Consider the following 17,582-nt stretch of genomic DNA (forward strand, 5'->3'; position numbering starts at 1 on the left):
CTTTCTCTCTACTCCTACTGTTTTTCATTCTGGTTTGACTCGGCCATGGGTCTATCAGCGGGCGTTTCGGGGAGCTATAAAAAGCTGTATACACATTTAACGAAGCGTAATTCATTCACCTTGACAATATCAAGTTACATGATTTCAAATATGAAGGCACTAGTACTGGTTACCTTAGGTATATGGATATATGAGGCAAAGGATCACCCACTCAACGCAATCCCAACCAACTTCTTCGCCTTATCCGACAACTGAATCTTCAAAGCCTCCTCCCTCCCCCGCTCCGACATCTTCGCCCAGGTCTTCCTCAAAATATCAATCATCTTCTCCTCATCTGCGAGCTCCGCCTCAAACTTATCAAACTGATCATCCAAAAAGACAAGACAAGCAACATCCTCTAGAGTCTGCGTATCAGGATCTCCCTGCTTAAGATCCGCCTTGCGCACCAAAGCGCCAACTCTCGCCGCCTCCTCAGCCGAATACCCGCTCTCAACACAGATCTGCTCGACCAGCGCAGCCTGTCGTCTCTGCAGGCCCGCCCGCCACGAGTGATACCCGATCTTTGTGGCGGGGTAGCTGTCCCGCGGCACTTCCCAACGGCGCAGGTGTTGGGCGCGGATTGCGAGCTGAAGGAGCTCCGGTGCGGAGGGGTTCAGGGTTGAGAGGTAGCTGGTCATTTTTTGCGCATAGTGCAGTTCGTATGGGATTGGACCGGTGGCTGTTTGGGTTTGGCGGGGATCGTCGGCGTGCGCTGCGTCGATGCGCTCGAGGGCTGTCTCGAATTTGGTCATTCTTGTGAGGTTGGATGCGGACAATGAGGTAGGTTGTCTATTTTGAGTGGTGTGGCTTGGCGAGAAGAGTTTAGGCTTGGAATCAATTTGACTTGCTTGTGCTTGAGAGCTGTTTGAGTCGATTGATATGCGGGTTTTGGATAAGAATGGACGCTAGTTCAGATGTGGCTTAGTGTGAGTCGTAACTGGACGCTTCTAATTGGTGGATGGATTTGTTTCCATCGAGGGACCCATCCACCTGATGGACATCCGGATGTATCGTACATCGTACAACTACACAAACGTTAACTTCACAAAGCAACAACACCGATGGCTAATTATCGATTATGGCCGTTATATCTCTTCTATTAGAACATCCAATTCAAATTGACACCACAAGACAATGGTGGATAATCTCTACATATCTATCTATAGGATTTGCTCTTGCACATAGACTCTGAACAAAGACACCTACATAACATCAGTATCCGACCTGCTGGGGATTAGCCTGCGGGGAACTGTTTCTGGACCGAGCACTGTCGTAATTACAACACGCAGCAGCAACAAAAATTAGATCACAATCACGATGAAGTGCTGCTCTTTTTCGGGAACACAAGCAGCTCTTGCGAAACATCCGAGGGTGTCTCCACCTGGTAAGGCTTCTCCTTTTCAAAGATGCGTGCCACTTCCTCCAGGGATAGGCCTTTAGTCTCCGGGAGAAGGAAGTAGATCGTCGCCATGAAAATCACAAGACAACCCAGATACACCGTGAAGTACTTCCAGTGGATTGCATCCAAGGCGACCGGGTTTATGAACTGGTTGAAGAAGCAAGCCATCGAGTCGGTGGTCAGTGTGATGGCAAGACCCTTGGCGCGGAGCTGGAAGGGCAGGATTTCAGCTGGGTATGCAATAAACAAAGGCATATATGCCATATCGTAAGCGCTGCAAAAGAGGAAAAGCATGGGAACCACCGCAATGCCGGCCTCTAGCACATGTAGCTCTTGGAAGAGACCGGACATAGTCGTTGCGGCAGATAGATAGATGAACATCAGCATTGTTGCGCTTAGCCAGAGTTTCCGTCGACCGTATCGGTCTGCCGCCATTGCTCCACCCACTGCGAAGCACAGGTTCCACACCTGCATGCTTATATTGATGGCAGCTTGGTGAGATGCGTTATATATACCGACTGATTCTAGAATCGGTGCTAGATAGTAAGAAACCACGCCTGTAACCAGAAACTTGGTTAGAAAATCGGATTGCAAGAAAAGGAGGCTTTTTTTCTCTCATACCATTTCCAGACCATTCTTGCATGAACCCCAGGATCACGCAAATGGATAGGCGATGCATGTTGCTCCGGGTCGCGAAGAAACTGCTCCAGCGGCGGCAGCTCTTGTCGGCCTCCGCATTGATGCTCTTGCAAATCTGGTAGAATTCGTCCTGAACAAGTTCGTCGTTTACATCCCCGTTGGCGTGATATCTCGCCAGTATAGCCATTCCATCCTCTTTCCTGCCCCGAGAGACCAGCCATCTGGGGCTCTCGGAGACAAAGCAAAGTCCTATCAATTGAAGGACTGGATAAAACACCTGCGTCAAGCAGGGGAGTTTCCATGACCAACTCCCTGCAATCGTGAGTCCAGCAAAACCAATAGTGGCCGAGGTAATTGACCCGATGAACCAAAGAGCGTTGTATAGACCTGTGAAGGTCTGTCGCTGGCGTGGATGAGATGATTCGGTAATGAGCAATGGTGCAGCAGTTTGTGAAATGCCAACTCCCATTCCAGCCAGAACACGAGCACCAAAGAAGACCCAGTGATCTTGTGTAGAGATTTGAATGATCGAGGCAATGATCACTAGGGAGGAACCGATGAGAACACAGATCCTCCGCCCCAGATTGTCGGCGATGTAAGATCCAGGGATGAACGCGCAAAAGGACCCCAGCGAGACAGCTGCGATGATAAGACCTCTCTCATTTGCGTCGAGACCTTCCAAGAAAGTTGAGACTGGTTTTGTTTTGTTTAGCCTTGTGTTCCCATATAGATATATAAGACAAGATGCTTACATTCGGGAAGCACCAGAAGGCCATTGATCATGCTGGCACAATATCCAGCTGTGGCTGATGCAGATAGCATAAACCCGATCCCCAGGTTTAGTCTCCGCAGCCCTGGATCTTTCATCCAGTTGCTGTTGGTGTTGTTCTGTAAGACCTTGGAGGCCATATTTGGCGATGTGCTGGGAAGGCAGTGAAACTCGTGGAGTATTTTTCCGAACCTACAACTCCGAGCTGTCAAGCTCGTATATTTAAACACTAAAGATTAATTGGTAAAAAAAAGCTCCGAATGATAATCCCGCCCCAACATTCCTCACGTTTGTCCAGGACCCGAGCTCTCCGCGCGAGGTTACAGCTGTAGCTAAGGAGTAGGAATGTAGGGAGGGAAGTCAAATGATCCGATCACCGGACAATATTCCTTAGTTTGCTCTGATCCAAGAGTCTGGATGTGATACGCCTGTCAACATGCCTGCTTACAGATGGCGATTGGAAGGTGAGCTTCCGAGGCCTTGGTGAGCTCGGATGCTTCAGGAATGCTTGTAGCTCTCATAGCTCCGTCCCCTCACCTTTGGCCACGGGGATCGTTTCCTCAGTTGCCTAAGTTTAGCCTTGGGATTCGTAGCTATAGCCTCTGTATGGATTCCCTTGATTATTGATTCGCGTTAGATCGACTCGCCCTTGTGCAGGAACTTGTCTCTGGGGAAACGCTGTAAGGAAGAGACCTCCATAGACCTTATAGGGAACTGAATTGCATTTCCTTTTCTTCCTTGATTTTGAGAGCCAGCTCGGTGTACCTCCTCTAGCTATCCTACGTCACTTGATACTTGAAAAGGTCTGATCAAGGAGAGTCTTGAATCAGGAAGGCATAGCGGCGTGGAATGATATTACTTGGTTCTGACGTGGACAGCCTTATGGCACCAATCGGAAAACTCATCAGGGTATCCCGGTGACTTACGGTTTCCCCCTGCTTACGAGTTGAAGCAGGTTCAGGGAAATAAAGTTTACTGTATAGATATGACTTGGATATGACTGTTGAAGATACTACTGGCTAGTATATGAGATCATGAAGCATGAGGTAAGATAGTGGTTTGGTGTAGGCTAGACTTGTATGGTACTATGCAAGAGAAGTCCTATTAACCTACAGAGGATGGCCAGTGACAATAGCTGGATTTTGCTAGATGTCATCCCAAGTCACTTCCTTTCGCTGAAGCTCTAAAAATGCTAAGTATTTATAGAAAGATCTTTCGAAGTGAAATCCACGGTCAATTCTCGTGATTAGGGCTGTTCGATCTTATTTATAGTTCTTGGTTCGCGAATTTGGTACCTTGGTACTTCAAAAGCTTAGTGACATGGACCCTACCTAGGTAGAAGGCAAGATAGATGCTTTAGATATATGGTGTAAGTATTCTCGTTTGCCTTGAAACATACATCTCCAGCTATTCTACGTGACTTTTAATAGGTGATAAAATGTGGATATATATTCGGAGAAATATGCATGTCTGAGATATGCCAAGGCGATGAAAAGTCGGACAATATCCCGTCCACACAAAAGTTAATAGGGTACTGCAGATACTGCAGGCCCTATATGGAGTAGTAATCCATTATCGCTGTTTCTAGATTGAATATAAAGCTATGCTGTCGGCAAACCTGGAGGCATATAAACTACCGACATGAGTACTCAGGTCCTTGCGGAATTGGAAGCTCGAGTTTCCAGTCATCCACCGGAGAAATCCCAAGATTCCCAAGACCTCACTAGTTTAGTGGCGCTTATCTCTCATGCTCTGACTCGTCAACAATAGTAAACCAAGAGAAACTTCGCAGGCAGCCACAGTGCCAAGACGCTGAAGATGTTTGAGACACCGGGTGTCTTGGCGTATCCAGGGACGGAGTCCTAGCTAACCCTGAAACCTTAGATCGCAGGAAGATTTTTTGTCTTATCTGATCTCCGTCTTGAGCCCTATATTGTACCATCAGAGTCTTACACTGAGCTACCATTGACCAACCCCAATCAAACCACCCAAAATGGCCCTCGACGACCCTCTAAACCTCAACCAATACAAAACAACTATATCCGAACCAAAAAAGAACTGGGTCTACTCTTCCAATGAAAAGCAAAAGCTTACATGCTTCTACAAAGACCAAAACGAAATGATCGAGTGCTTCCTCGGCGCGAGCGAAGAAGAGCGCCTCAAAGCCGAAGACGAAGCCCAAAACGGCGGCAAAGTAAAGCTCGCCGTGCGCGCCAGCTTCACAGTCAACTTCTTCCTCTTCGTGATCCAACTCTACGCAGCCGTCACCACGGGATCTCTAGCTCTCTTCGCCACAGCCGCAGACGCCTTCATGGACCTCGTCTCGTCGCTCGTTATGCTCGTCACGTCACGCATGTCCTCGCGTCCAAAGCCATACAAGTACCCCGTCGGACGACGCCGCGTCGAAACAATGGGAGTCATCATGTTCTGTGCGTTGATGACCATCGTCGCAGTGGAGCTGATCATTGAATCGGCCAAGGCTCTTGCGGCTGGCAAGACTGAGTCTGAGCAGCTGCATATCGTGCCGCTGATTTGTGTGGGGATTGCTATCTTCTCCAAGTTATGTATGTGCATCTACTGTTATGGCTTGCGTCGGTATCCGGCTGCTCATGTCTTTTACATTGATCACCGTAATGATCTGGCTGTTAATGGGTTTGGGTTGGTCATGTCGGTTGTTGGTGATCGATTTGTTTGGTATCTGGATCCCGTGGGTGCGTGCTGTATTGCGCTGCTTATCCTGTTCTCGTGGGCGTCGACTGCTTTTGAGAATATGTGGTTGATTGTGGGCAAATGTGCTCCGCGGGAATTTGTGAATAAGTGTATCTATGTGACTTTGACTCACGATCAGAGGATTCAGAAGGTGGATACGGTGAGTTGTGAAGGTGGATTGGTTATTGGCATCTTGGCTAACGGTACATAGTGTCGCGCTTATCATTCCGGGCAGCAACTCTATGTCGAGGTTGATATCGTCATGGACCCTGAGACTAGGCTTCGGGAGTCTCACGATGTAAGCCAAGCGTTGCAGCGTAAATTGGAAGGTCTTGCAGATGTCGAGCGAGCCTTTGTGCATGTCGATTATGATTACATGCATGATGTCAATGAGGAACACATCCCGCTCTATGAGATTGGTGGAGCAAAAAGCTCCATCAGAGCTTTGGTGAAACGATTATGGTCTAAAAGTGACAAGCAGACCGATGGGACTGCTGTGTGAGGAGCTTTGGTTATATTATGGTTGAGCTGGTCTCCAATGTCTAGGAGTGTCATACAGGGAGTGAAAATCCAGTAAACAAAATTAGCATCATTGTCGGCTTTATTAATCTCGAAAGTAAGTCCCCAGCAGGAGTCATAAAAGCAGAACCTGGTATCAACATATTCCGGAATATTCAAAACAGAATTTCAAAACATGATATCAATCTCATATATCCAAACTAAACAACAGCGTTTCTCTTCTTAGTCCTTGCAAACATGCCGTATGGCTTGACAGTAAAGGCGCCATTGAAATTCTTCCCTTCCATATCAAATGTATACTCCTTATCCGCCAGCTCAAAATCAACATCCTTAATGATGCGAACGAGTGCATGCAACGACCATTCCCAAGCATACCGCTTACCATAACACTCACGCTTCCCGTTTCCGAATCCCTTCTTCACACCGCCGGGAAGCCGATCAAAGGCCCCGCCGAGCATGCGCTCGGGCTTGAAAGCATTGGGGTCATCAAATATAGCAGGATCACGGTTGACAGCGGCCAGGATTGCAATCATGGGCTGGGTCTTGGGAACCTCGTATTCTCCTCCACCGAGCAGGACCGGACCATCTGTTGGCAAAGGCTCGATATTGAAACCTGGAGCTGGGGCGCAGAGACGGAATGATTCCCGGAGGATGGCTTCGCAGTAGGGTAATTGCGATAGATGGAAGTGTTCGATTTGGCCGGAGGGACCGATGAGGGCGTCAATCTCCTCACGGGCACGGGTGACCGCGTCTGGGTTTTTTGCGAGATAGTACAGGGTAAAGGACACGAGGTTCGGGGTTGTGGCACTGCCGATGAGAATGTTGATTATCTCGTCGATGACCCGGCTGTCTGGAAGGGATTGTCCGGTCTTCGGGTCCTTTTCGTGAAGCAGGGCGTACAGCAAATCTCTCTGTTCTATAGGATCGTTACGTCGCTTGGCGATCATCTGAGCACAGTAGTCGCGACAAGTCTTGATGTCCTTGTCGAATGCACTCTGGTACAAGAGCCGAGTGAGGAGCTTAGGTCGCGTGGGGCGACGTACGGCTTCAAAGGTTGTGTCTGCCATAGCTTTGATGACGGAGGGTTCTTCGCCAAGGACACAGTCTACGTGCTGACTGAAGAAGCATTTCATGTTGGCGGCGTGGTTGAGTCGGTCCAAATCATTAACGACGTCTATACGCTGCTTGGTGCTGTCCGTTGAAGTCCATTTCCAGATTAAGTCGTCTGTTGTGAGTTGCATATCCCTGTGCATTTCCTTGATGGCCTCGGGCAAAACGTAAGGAGCCATGATACGGTGCGCGATGCCCCAGCTTTCCTCGTTGTCAAACGCGGTAAAGAGACTGTCGTGGGCGAGACTGCGGATCTCGACAATAGGACCGGTGACACATTTGCGGAATCGTTTCTCATCACAGACTTCCTCGAGGAGAGCGGCGTTTGTAATGAAGATAAGTTGCTTGGTGAGGATTTTGATTTTGAAGATACCAGCACCACCATGTTCCGCCGCCAGCTTATTTAACGAAGCCCAAGTATTGCCCGGGATCATGTCAAAGACGTTTCCAAGAATTGGAAGCCCCTGGGGCTGAGGAATAGGCGAAGGCATAGTGTCTGTACTCTAGAGAGTAATTGAGCTGAGAATCTCTCAGAATATAATCGCGAACCACGCTCACTTATCAATAGTGGGACAGGAGGACTCGTCACAAGTGCCACGAGTGCATGAGCTAGGAGATCGCTTTCCTTCGTGCCACATGCCACATGATTATTGAAATAACAAGCCTCTGAATGGCCCACGATCACGGCGTAGCTTTAGTGACATCGAAATGAGCCAGGATATTCCGTATCTTCCAATTGGACGAGGTCAGTAGCTCGAGGTGCAGCTGAGCTGAGAAGTTCATACCCCACAATACCCCCGGCATGCGGCATGATAGGTGACGTGACATGTGATAGTGTGATACCGGTAGAAAGAACAGAGATAATCTCCTCTTCTTTGATATCGCCTGATCCGGGCTACATTTCAGCTGATTCAAAGTGACCGTGTCAGGCAGTGACATACTGTCGGCACAGCGATATTTCTGCTAATGGAGTCAAAAACGGAGTCAAAAACGGAGCCAAAAAATGAAGCTACATGTATTCACAGACAGAATACCCCGACAGAGGTCCCTATGAAGAATCCAAAACCCAACGCCCACTCGACCAGGAACCCGCAAACGCAGCCAATCGGGAAGAATCACGAAACAGCAACGTTCAGGTTCCTCGTGGTCCGAGAGTTCAAGCGGACACGCCGCGTGATTGGCGATCGGGATCAGCTATGGGAGGGGGGATCTGCTTGGGATCGTCGTAATGGTACATATTGATTTTGGTATCGGCCTTGATAGCATATTTGATGCTCAACCTGACCGCTTGACTTCATCTGCGTTGGGCTCTTTTATACCTATGTGCTCGTTTGGCCTAATATACTCCAGTGAAAAAGAAGCTATTTGGTGTGAGATATATCAACTACAGGCCAACTACATATTCCGAATAGTTACTTCTACCTTACAATGAAGCATCTTGTCGTCTATTGAATCAATTTCATTCTCGTCTCGTCATCGCGGAATGATATCTCCACGCTGCCAAGGTCAAGGCTGCAAAGACTCATGTTTTTAAAAAAAAAATTGTAAGGAAGTGTCATGCACACTCCCTGTAATCATTGATGAACACAGCGGACCAACCCGATAGAAGAATCATGGAAACAAGCTGCAAGCATATGATCCCCGTCAAGAAAATCAGAATAACCAACCATTAGAGCAGTGCAGATCTCGAATAGCTGTGCGCGAGATGTAGAAAGATGAAAAAGAAAAAAAGAAGGAAAAAAAAAGAAAAACAAGGGGAAGAAACAAAGCTTACGAAATAAAAGCAATTGATCATATCCACTTTGGATAACTTTGTCTCCCGCCCAAAAAACGCCGTCCGATTGATGAAGCCGGGTATATCCAGCACCGTAATGCAACATGTACTGAGAATGAATAAAAAGAGATCAAGGGGGAGGGAACGAGGCATCAAGTTCCCGTGCCTTGCACAGTAGGTAGCAAGACCCGGGTTGAGCCATCACCCCATCACCCCTAGGTTAATATGGGCAGAATTGGTGTTTCATCGAAAAGAAATAAACAGAAACAGCTTTTGGTTGATTCGAAATGATCATAAAACCCATTTCGTCATCTCGCCCCAATGCCGAACATGCCGACCCCATAGCTAGCGCTTCTTTCGGACATGGGGGTTGACACCTTAGCAACGTGGTCCTGGTTAGATTAATTTATATCAACAGAGAAGGTTACCGTGGGAATGCAATACCTTCTTGCGTTTCTTCTTCCCAGTTCCCTCGCCGTTCGAGTAGAATCCGGGGTCATCATCATCATCCACAAACCCTTCGCCATAGCCGGCAAAGCTATTATCATCGTAATGTCTCTTGCGACCCCTGCTAGGCCGCGGCCGCTCCGCTTCCTGCGCTTGTGGAGTTGCGGCATAGGATTGAGTAGAGGAGCGACCGGCACTTGGAGCTGCGGCAGCCTTCTTGCCAGTCTCGCCTGAGGGTGGATTCTTGGCCGCTTTTTCGTGACCCAGGATATCTTCCCAGAAATCATTGTTAGGAATCGGTCCTGGTTCCATTTGCATGGCTCGCGATTGAAGATTTTGTAGCGCCGAATCCATGTCTGCAACCTTGATAGCCTTGCCATGCACCTTCTGGTTCTGCCATTCCTCTTCGGGCCATAGAGTCATGTGCCTCAGACTGCCAGGTGCGCCAATCTCCTGCTTGTGGGGCTTATTCCGTCCAGCGAGTCCCAGTCCTTTCAGCTTTCCTTCGTATGATTTCCTCAGGCGGTTGATTTTCTCCCCTGTCACGGGATCTGTGCGTGCTACCGAGTTCGCGATTGGACCTAACCCATAGAGAGAAACGAGATCCACTGAAGGGTCTGGACCAGTAACGATCGGAGCTGTCAAGGAGTAAAAAAGCAGTGTTAACAACTTCAGTTCCAAGAATGTGCAAGGTCAGTGCATTTATGCAGCTGCATGCAACAAACACCTTGATGCATTTTGGGGAATCTTACATCTCTTGCAAAGATGAAAAGCCGAGGTTAGCTCTTTCTGAAGAGAGTCCAGATCGAGACTGAGGGTATTTGCCCGGCGAGTCGGGTCTGTATCTACATCCATAGCGTCGGGGTCTGTTGAGTGCTGACCTTGCCCGGCGGCAAAATCGTTAGTGCGGTCTGTTTGCAAAGACTGCCGATCGTGGTCGGTCGGTCTGTGTTGTGTTTGTTGTTGTGCTGGTTGCTGAGCGGCACCTGCTCCCGAGTTTTCTGCCGAGTCCTGTATCCCGATATTGAAAGATTTTCTCCCTTGGTCCACATCCTCCGAAGTCGCATTCACAGGGTGACCGCTGACACTACTGGCCGGAGTGGGGAATGAATTTGTGGTGCTCATTGTGGGCTGTTGGGAGACTTGGGTAGACATCGGAGCAGAGGACGGAGGGGAGGAGATATTCGGAGGTTGGACCGTCGCCTGATTCGGTGATGTATGCGAGGATATGAAGTTGGCGGCATGACTTTGTTCGCTCACCGACATCAACGGAGGGGATGTCGGGGTCTGGGGAATGTGTTCCGAAGAAATGGGTAACCGATGGTTCTCTTTCAGAGACCCGGCGGGCGAGGAAGGTGAAGGAGGTCTTGCTTGAAAGGATGCGGGGTGAGTGCGATCAGACATGAGAGCCCGAGGAAAAGTTCAGCATGCAGAGACGGTATTAACCAGAGCGGCTCTGGATCCGAATCGCAAAGTTTGATACCAGTGTCTGGAGAGGGGGGTCCCGGTCTCGATCGACGGTCGCTCAAGCAGGTGAGCAGGTCATTCAATAGGCCGACTAGATCATCTGCATTCCAGGGGACTAGAATGAATCCCTACAAGTGGTGCAGATTGGGTGGCTGATGAGTGGCTGTGGTGAAGGAGGGTGGTGATGGAGACAATCCTGTGGTCAAAGCCGACGAGGATGACGGCGAATTGATCAATTCACGTGACCGGTCTTGGCCCGATGTACTTTATTACCTGCATTGTATATTCTATTCCAAGGTTGATTCATGAAGTATGCATCCATGTACTCGTCTATCCATTGCTATTCTCTTATTTATCTCTTTCATCTCAATACAATGCGACAATAGAAATGCGTCAATTGAAGACTGCAAACAATCATCCTCCTGGTGAGTGGCGAGAACAACAAGACCAAAACTTTATTAAAAGGGACTTTTAGATATATTTGCCGGGACTAAATTCCCCAATAATTGTAATTGTTAAAATATTCGTTACATTAATATATCTACAATATGTAAATCAGATTATGCGGCACTCTTGAGATGCTAGGGTGGCAGATCCCGGGTCTTACCTGCGTCCATTATTATCCCAACCCTCCAAGTCATGAAAGAAAAAGATGTTAAATGAGAATTGAAACAATGGAACATGGTATCTCTTACTATTGAAAGACTATTCGCCGAGAAAACAAAGTCAGGTGGTCTAAGATGCCTTTTTCGGCATGGGCGACCTCCAGCCTGGTTGGTAACAAGACCATTACAGAACGCATATTTCGTGGATGTCAGGAGATGAGCCAGTCCCAGACAGAATATGAGTGATATATACCAGGAATAAAGCACAACTCCCAAGTAAGCTCCTCAATACAAAATGATCTCCGCAGACGGAGTGAGACCAATTGCATCAGAATCTCAGGACTGATAGTAAGCATTATACTCATTAACCAGTTGGGCGGATACATCGGGTATATTGTGTTCGAGGGAAGCCAGAAGCTCGATTTGCTCTTGTTGGCTGAGGGTGCGTTCACGCCATGAGGGTACCGGGAATGGCTCATTAAAGTATTGAGAGTACTGGTCTCCAATGGTGGACCAGTTCATGGGATCGACGGTCGCATCGGTGTATGCCAAATGACCCGCGGTTGTTGAGGCAAGTGAGAAATTGGGGTCCCAGCCTTGCAGGCCGGGCACAACCGAAGGTATCGTGTTATAAGGGGTGTTTGGGTCGATTGATATATCAGGATAGAGCGTCGGTCCCACGTAGGTTTCTGACGTATAATGTGGTGCCACACTCTGGGCTGTAAGTGGTGGCTGCATGCCAAATGCAGAGGAAACCGATTGCATTGGTGGTTCTTTGGACGCTCCAGGGGCCACTGCAGGTGGGGTTGGTTCTTGAGTGAATGTAGGATCAGCCGATTGTCCTCTGGAGTAGGTACCGTTTGAGGCGGTATCGCCGATTGATAGGTTACCGCCACGGTGATTGTTAGAATGATATGAGGCAGGCGTACTGCCTGATGGGCTGGACATCGCTGGAGGGGTCATGCCCTGCGAGGAGGTTGGTGTTGGATGATTAGAAGGCGAGTGTACGACAAACGATTCTTCGGTCCTGTACGCTTTCAAGCACGCAGCAACAAGGCGCCTGTAAAGAAGGAAGGCAGATTGAACACCTGGCCAACGCTCGGCGGAAAATACAATCACTTCAAGGGCCATATCCAGGTGCCCTTGAACTTCCTCAATGGTATGCTCTTTTCGAATTTCGGGGTATGAGAGGGTCCAGAGCACAGTATTTAAAGCCATGAAGAGAGCTTGCACAAACACCCATGTGAGGTCGACAGATCCGGTGATCATCTGTTCCTTATGCATAGCGATATTGGAGATGGCCGCGTCGTAACAGATTTTGGCGGCATTGACTGTTGGCTCGGGGATTTGTGGTGAGGGACGATACATGAGAACAATGATGGTGTTCCGTCTCCCTTGGAACCTGCAGAAGTTATTGTCAGCAAAGCCGCACTTCGGAAAATGAGAATAATTGACGAACCATTTCACATTCAGCCCACTGCCATCGTCGTTCTTGGGAGTAGTGGCCATCCAATGGTCAATTTTGGCCAACATTTGAGAAAACCATGGGTCCTGGTCATCAACTGGGGTCTCTCGTCTGTTAGAGTAGAGCATTCTTCTGGGCTCCAATTGGAGTAGTCGCATTTTGAAAAAGTGAACCGCAATACACTTTGCTAGAACGGGTTTCGCTCCAGGGGTGATGCCTTCGGCAGTGATGTACCGGTCATCCACTAGTTCAAAGAATTTCACATTGATATGGTCGTGGCTGACGCAGTAGCTGCTGCATCGACCCAGACTATGGGAAAGACCGAACTCCATTGACGAGACGATCCAAAATAACCTTCTCCGCATGTCGATCTCCAACGGATTCAGTGGTTTCCCACATGGTGATTTGGTGACAGTGGCTTCTTCGGTCAATCCCAAATCTTGACAAAGTTTGGCAGCCGTCCCCACGACCCAGTACGCAGCTGTGCGAGTGGGCGTTACCATTGAATATGAGGCAATGAGCACAAGGCATTGTAGAGCCCCCAAGTCCAATCGTTTCAGCGTAGGTTCCAGGTAGGGCAAGGCCGCAAGATAATAGCTATCAGCGAGACCAGCATATTCTGTACTCATCTTCTGCATGCTGATGGCGATGACCATCCGCAGTTGGAAATTTTTGCAGGGATCTGTTGAGCCATTGAACACCTCCTCAACTTCTTGCCGAAATGTGGGCTCGTGCAGGGTAGGAAGTAGCGCTTGTGCTATACAACGAATCAGTCACACTAGCTACAAGAAGTAAAAAGAAAAAGAAAAAGGTCCGAATAAAAAGTGATCGCAGTACCTTTGGCCACGAAAAGATCAATCAATTTATAGGTCAGGGCCTTTGGAGGTAGGTTGGGTTGCGGGATCGAGCTTATCATGGGATAGACTTTGGATGTCGGTTTCGAGTCTTCTTCGGCGAACGCATCTTTGATCTCTTGTGCGGTGAATTCGGGGACAACATCCTTGATACTTTTGGAGTCGGTATTTTGCTTGGCCATCTCCATGACCAAACGAGTCATGGCGATGCCACTCGAGGCACCGAGATATCGCGGCTCATCATTCTCCTTAAACCGGATGCGCCCGGCGCCCCGCACCATCAACTCGGCATCGGCAGCATGTTGTATCTCGTTCTCAGCTTCGGCAAGCTCTCTTTCTAACGCTCGGGCTCTCTCTCTGAGCGATACGATATAGGTTCGAGGTACAGTTTTGTCTCGGCCCGAGTCATAATACACGCACTTGGCATTGCTTCGTTCGCAGGGCGCACATCGTGGAATGCCGGGGTCACATCTGGACTTTCGCTACACGGGAGGTGGGTCAGTTTTGAAACAGTACTGCGAAACAAGGAAAAAGAAGCTCATGACGCTAAGGGACAGAGGGGCGAAAAACCCGAGATCGCGGGGAGGAGGCGGAGAGGGGCGTCGCGTCATACCTGTCTACACCTTGTGCAGGCTGTTAATGTGTGAGCAATGCGACCATCCGGTGGCTCTAGGGAGTGTAATTCCGGCGATTTCAACCCTGTTGAGGAGTCGGGACTCGGGGTCATGGTGGGCCACAAAGGGTATCTAGGAATATGATAAAAGGAAAAGAAAGGTCCAATCACATGGGGATTTATACCCGATGTACCTTTCGAAGATCAGAATTGCGAACAGTCGACATGGTGCTCCCAGGGCCTAAGGGGATATGAAATGAGGAAGAAGTGTCTGGAATGGGAATGGGGCCATAATGTGATTTCCAAGAGAGGGGGCCTCGGTCCAGATCTGGAGAAAAGGTTGGGCGTGGGACAAGGTGAGGGTGGATATGTGGAGGCACAAGGCAGCTGAAATGAGAGACCTTCGTCTTAAATGAATAATATACATAGAAATGGTTGAAAACTGTCTAGTAGTATATAATATTGGTCTAATAGTGTTTTGTTAGCTATTTAATAGTGATATCCTAAGTTTTAATAGGCATCTTAATAGAGACATCGACATCACAACAATTTAGAGACGGGGAGATTCTCGCCAAAAGTCCGTGCGGTTCCACCGATCTCCCTTTCCCCCCTCCAATTCACTGTCCTATAATAATCTCCAGGGGCTGTTTCGTGTTTAAAAAAAGACCACTGGACTTCGGTGGAGTTGCTCCTTCTTTTTCAACGTCTACAAGGCTTATTTCTTTACATTAGTCGCTAATCCTTTCCCTCCCTGGGACTCATGCACGTCCATTTGCTTTTGTTAAAACATATTTATTTCACATCACGTGAGTGCTTTTTACCGTTTTGGTCTTCGAAGTGGAGATGCAGGGGGAAGAAAGAGTGGGGGGGTCACATATCCTCGAATTTACTGACCGTATATGATCAGTATAATGAGCAGATATGTCCGTCACAGCCACGACCTTCTTGGATAATCCCCTGCTCAAGGTGAGTCGGCCAGTCGCTGCCTGCTCGAGATGTCGGACTGCGAAGATCAAATGCGACGGCAAGCTCCCCGCATGTTCGGCTTGCGAAAGGGTCGGCAAGGCGACCACTTGCTCCGGGGCAAGCGATGAATTCGCCAAGGGAAAAGAAAGGAGTTATGTCGCGTCACTGGAAGGATATTGTGAGAAGCTGGAGAAGAAGATCAGTCAGATGCGTGCCCGATCAACCTCACTGTCTGCTGAGGGTGATGGCATCCCTCGGGAGATGTCGATCACCTCCGTCTCGTCTGAAAGTGCATTGGGTCCTGCCCACCGTAGAGAGGTTTCGGACATTGATGATTTAGTGGGCGATTTTGGTTTCTTGTTAGTATGACTAAATTGCTTTTTTTTCCCTTGGCCCCGCTAACATCTCAAAAGGTCCGTCAATGCGACATCGCGAGACTTTCACGGCATCACCTCGAATACCTCCTTCGCCAACCTTCTCCTCTCAGTCGCTCTAGCCGATTCTTCCCCACCACCCTCTCCTTATTCACTACCCGCGCGGCACGAAGCGACCCCGTTGCTCCAACACTATTTCGATAATGTTTTTGTCCAGCTGCCTTTCTTTGTCGAAACGAGCTTCTGGACCTCGGTAGATGCCGTATATCAGTCAGGTGGCCGCTTCGCCAAACCGTTCGACCATTGGATGCTGCGCATGGTTCTTGCTATTGCTTCGGCGTCAGTATCATACCATTACAATGATAGAAGTCATCAGAGGGCATGGGCTCTCGTGTCAGATGCTTTGACATACGCCGAGGAAGTTCTCCGACCCGGGTCAATCTCGGGAATACAAGCAATTCTACTGCTTGCTCAATATTCCTTGGTTGACCCGATACGCTTCCGCAGCTGGTATTTGGTTGGAATGGCTGTCAAGGTTGCGATCGATCTGGGCTTGCATCAAGACCCCCCTGCTGAAGTTTCGACTAATCCTGACCGACTTGATATTCGCCGGCGTGTGTTTCATTGCATCTATTGTCTAGATAGGTTGGTTTTTGTTCTGTTCCTCAATTGCCGCCCTGCTAATCTTGTTACAGAGGATTGAGTCCCGCTATGCAGAGAACGTACTCATTCTCCGATGGATCTGTGAATGTCGCATTGCCATCAATTGCCGCACCAGGCGCACCCATAGAGCAAAGTCACATTTTCCTACGCAGTCCGGCACCTGCCTTGCATATCGTTAAAATCCGTCAGATTCTGTCCGCGGGCTACCAAGAAATGCATTACAGTGGACGTGACCCATCTCCGCAACCCCTGGTCCTCGTCTGGACTCTGTGCTGGCGTGCCCGGGAGTGGTTCCATCAATGTCCCAAGAATGCTCCCCACCACTTTTCACTTCTATATCGACTGGAATTATTATACACCATTATCATCCTGTTATCCCCTTCGCACCGATATCCAACACTCCATGACTACAACAAAGCTCTCCTATTCGACCGGTGCATGGACTACATCAGCCAAATTCACCAGGTCCTAGGAAACCCCAGCGCCCTCCCCTTCCTCACATACCTGGACATGCAGCGCGTGCACCAAGTGGGCCGATTATTTGTCGATGTCCTATCCGACAATTACGACAAACTCATTAGCGCCGCTGTACCGGCACCTCCTTCTGTCCCCGCTGGGACTCCGGAGCCACCAGTTCTGGGCGCCGAGGACTTGTTCAATTGCCACGCACGTGCCATCCGCTGTCTGTCCTATATTCGCGATTTGCTCAAATATTGTGATAGGAAGTGGGACATGCATGGGCATCTAGAGCAATTCGAGGTTGAGTCTGCCTCCATAGAGAAAACTCTGATGGATGGCTCGATGGGCTATATGTCGAATCAGATGTATTCTCAAGACCCGTTGTCAGGGATGCCGCTGGCCGGCGATGCATACTCGGGGTACCATATCGGGCTGTGAAGTCATTTTTGTAATATCTGTATGAATTTGGAAAAGAAATGAGCGTGATTCCCCTTTTGTGAAATACCCCTCCACATGCTGTGCATAATGAATAATATATACTGCGAATTAAGCCATCGAATGGAGGGTGCGTACTACTCGCACTTGGCTGGATATTTCTTCGAGCTGTAGCACGGTGTACAGTTGTACAACGTCTACGTGCATACTTGCAAGGATAACACATACCAACATTCGATCTCCGATCCAAATCAAAACTTCACCGCTATTAGTGTG

At 48.8% G+C, this 17,582-nt stretch overlaps 8 protein-coding genes across 8 annotated transcripts; 2 read left to right on the forward strand and 6 right to left on the reverse strand.

The window, feature by feature from the left end:
• Nucleotides 1-203: 203 nt before the first annotated feature.
• N7489_011466 (DUF4202 domain-containing protein) lies at nt 204-791 on the reverse strand (the record flags this gene model as incomplete). Its single annotated transcript, XM_056717215.1, has 1 exon — nt 204-791. One exon carries the CDS (start codon nt 789-791, stop codon nt 204-206), a length of 588 nt encoding a protein of 195 aa, XP_056564837.1.
• Nucleotides 792-1,351: 560 nt separating this feature from the next.
• N7489_011467 (uncharacterized protein) lies at nt 1,352-2,986 on the reverse strand (the record flags this gene model as incomplete). The annotated part of the gene is made up of 3 exons (XM_056717216.1): nt 1,352-1,995; nt 2,060-2,770; nt 2,830-2,986. 3 exons carry the CDS (start codon nt 2,984-2,986, stop codon nt 1,352-1,354), a joined length of 1,512 nt encoding a protein of 503 aa, XP_056564838.1.
• A 1,853-nt stretch (nt 2,987-4,839) lies between these two features.
• Nucleotides 4,840-6,057, forward strand: N7489_011468 (cation diffusion facilitator family transporter; the record flags this gene model as incomplete). The annotated part of the gene is made up of 2 exons (XM_056717217.1): nt 4,840-5,715; nt 5,767-6,057. The coding sequence occupies 2 exons, from the start codon at nt 4,840-4,842 to the stop codon at nt 6,055-6,057; spliced, it is 1,167 nt and encodes a 388-aa protein (XP_056564839.1).
• A 217-nt stretch (nt 6,058-6,274) lies between these two features.
• N7489_011469 (putative cytochrome P450) lies at nt 6,275-7,675 on the reverse strand (the record flags this gene model as incomplete). Its single annotated transcript, XM_056717218.1, has 1 exon — nt 6,275-7,675. The coding sequence occupies one exon, from the start codon at nt 7,673-7,675 to the stop codon at nt 6,275-6,277; it is 1,401 nt and encodes a 466-aa protein (XP_056564840.1).
• Nucleotides 7,676-8,758: 1,083 nt separating this feature from the next.
• Nucleotides 8,759-9,111, reverse strand: N7489_011470 (uncharacterized protein; the record flags this gene model as incomplete). Its single annotated transcript, XM_056717219.1, has 2 exons — nt 8,759-8,878; nt 8,959-9,111. 2 exons carry the CDS (start codon nt 9,109-9,111, stop codon nt 8,759-8,761), a joined length of 273 nt encoding a protein of 90 aa, XP_056564841.1.
• Nucleotides 9,112-9,266: 155 nt separating this feature from the next.
• N7489_011471 (uncharacterized protein) lies at nt 9,267-10,809 on the reverse strand (the record flags this gene model as incomplete). The annotated part of the gene is made up of 3 exons (XM_056717220.1): nt 9,267-9,350; nt 9,403-10,043; nt 10,158-10,809. 3 exons carry the CDS (start codon nt 10,807-10,809, stop codon nt 9,267-9,269), a joined length of 1,377 nt encoding a protein of 458 aa, XP_056564842.1.
• Nucleotides 10,810-11,813: 1,004 nt separating this feature from the next.
• Nucleotides 11,814-14,523, reverse strand: N7489_011472 (uncharacterized protein; the record flags this gene model as incomplete). The annotated part of the gene is made up of 4 exons (XM_056717221.1): nt 11,814-12,879; nt 12,937-13,699; nt 13,780-14,278; nt 14,410-14,523. 4 exons carry the CDS (start codon nt 14,521-14,523, stop codon nt 11,814-11,816), a joined length of 2,442 nt encoding a protein of 813 aa, XP_056564843.1.
• Nucleotides 14,524-15,330: 807 nt separating this feature from the next.
• On the forward strand, nt 15,331-17,309 carry N7489_011473 (Zn(II)2Cys6 transcription factor; the record flags this gene model as incomplete). The annotated part of the gene is made up of 3 exons (XM_056717222.1): nt 15,331-15,734; nt 15,789-16,394; nt 16,445-17,309. The coding sequence occupies 3 exons, from the start codon at nt 15,331-15,333 to the stop codon at nt 17,307-17,309; spliced, it is 1,875 nt and encodes a 624-aa protein (XP_056564844.1).
• Nucleotides 17,310-17,582: the final 273 nt, after the last annotated feature.

This window comes from Penicillium chrysogenum, assembly GCF_028827035.1.
Source record: "Penicillium chrysogenum strain IBT 35668 chromosome Unknown utg000005l_segment0_segment0, whole genome shotgun sequence".
In the NCBI taxonomy this organism is placed as follows: Eukaryota; Fungi; Ascomycota; class Eurotiomycetes; order Eurotiales; family Aspergillaceae; genus Penicillium; species Penicillium chrysogenum.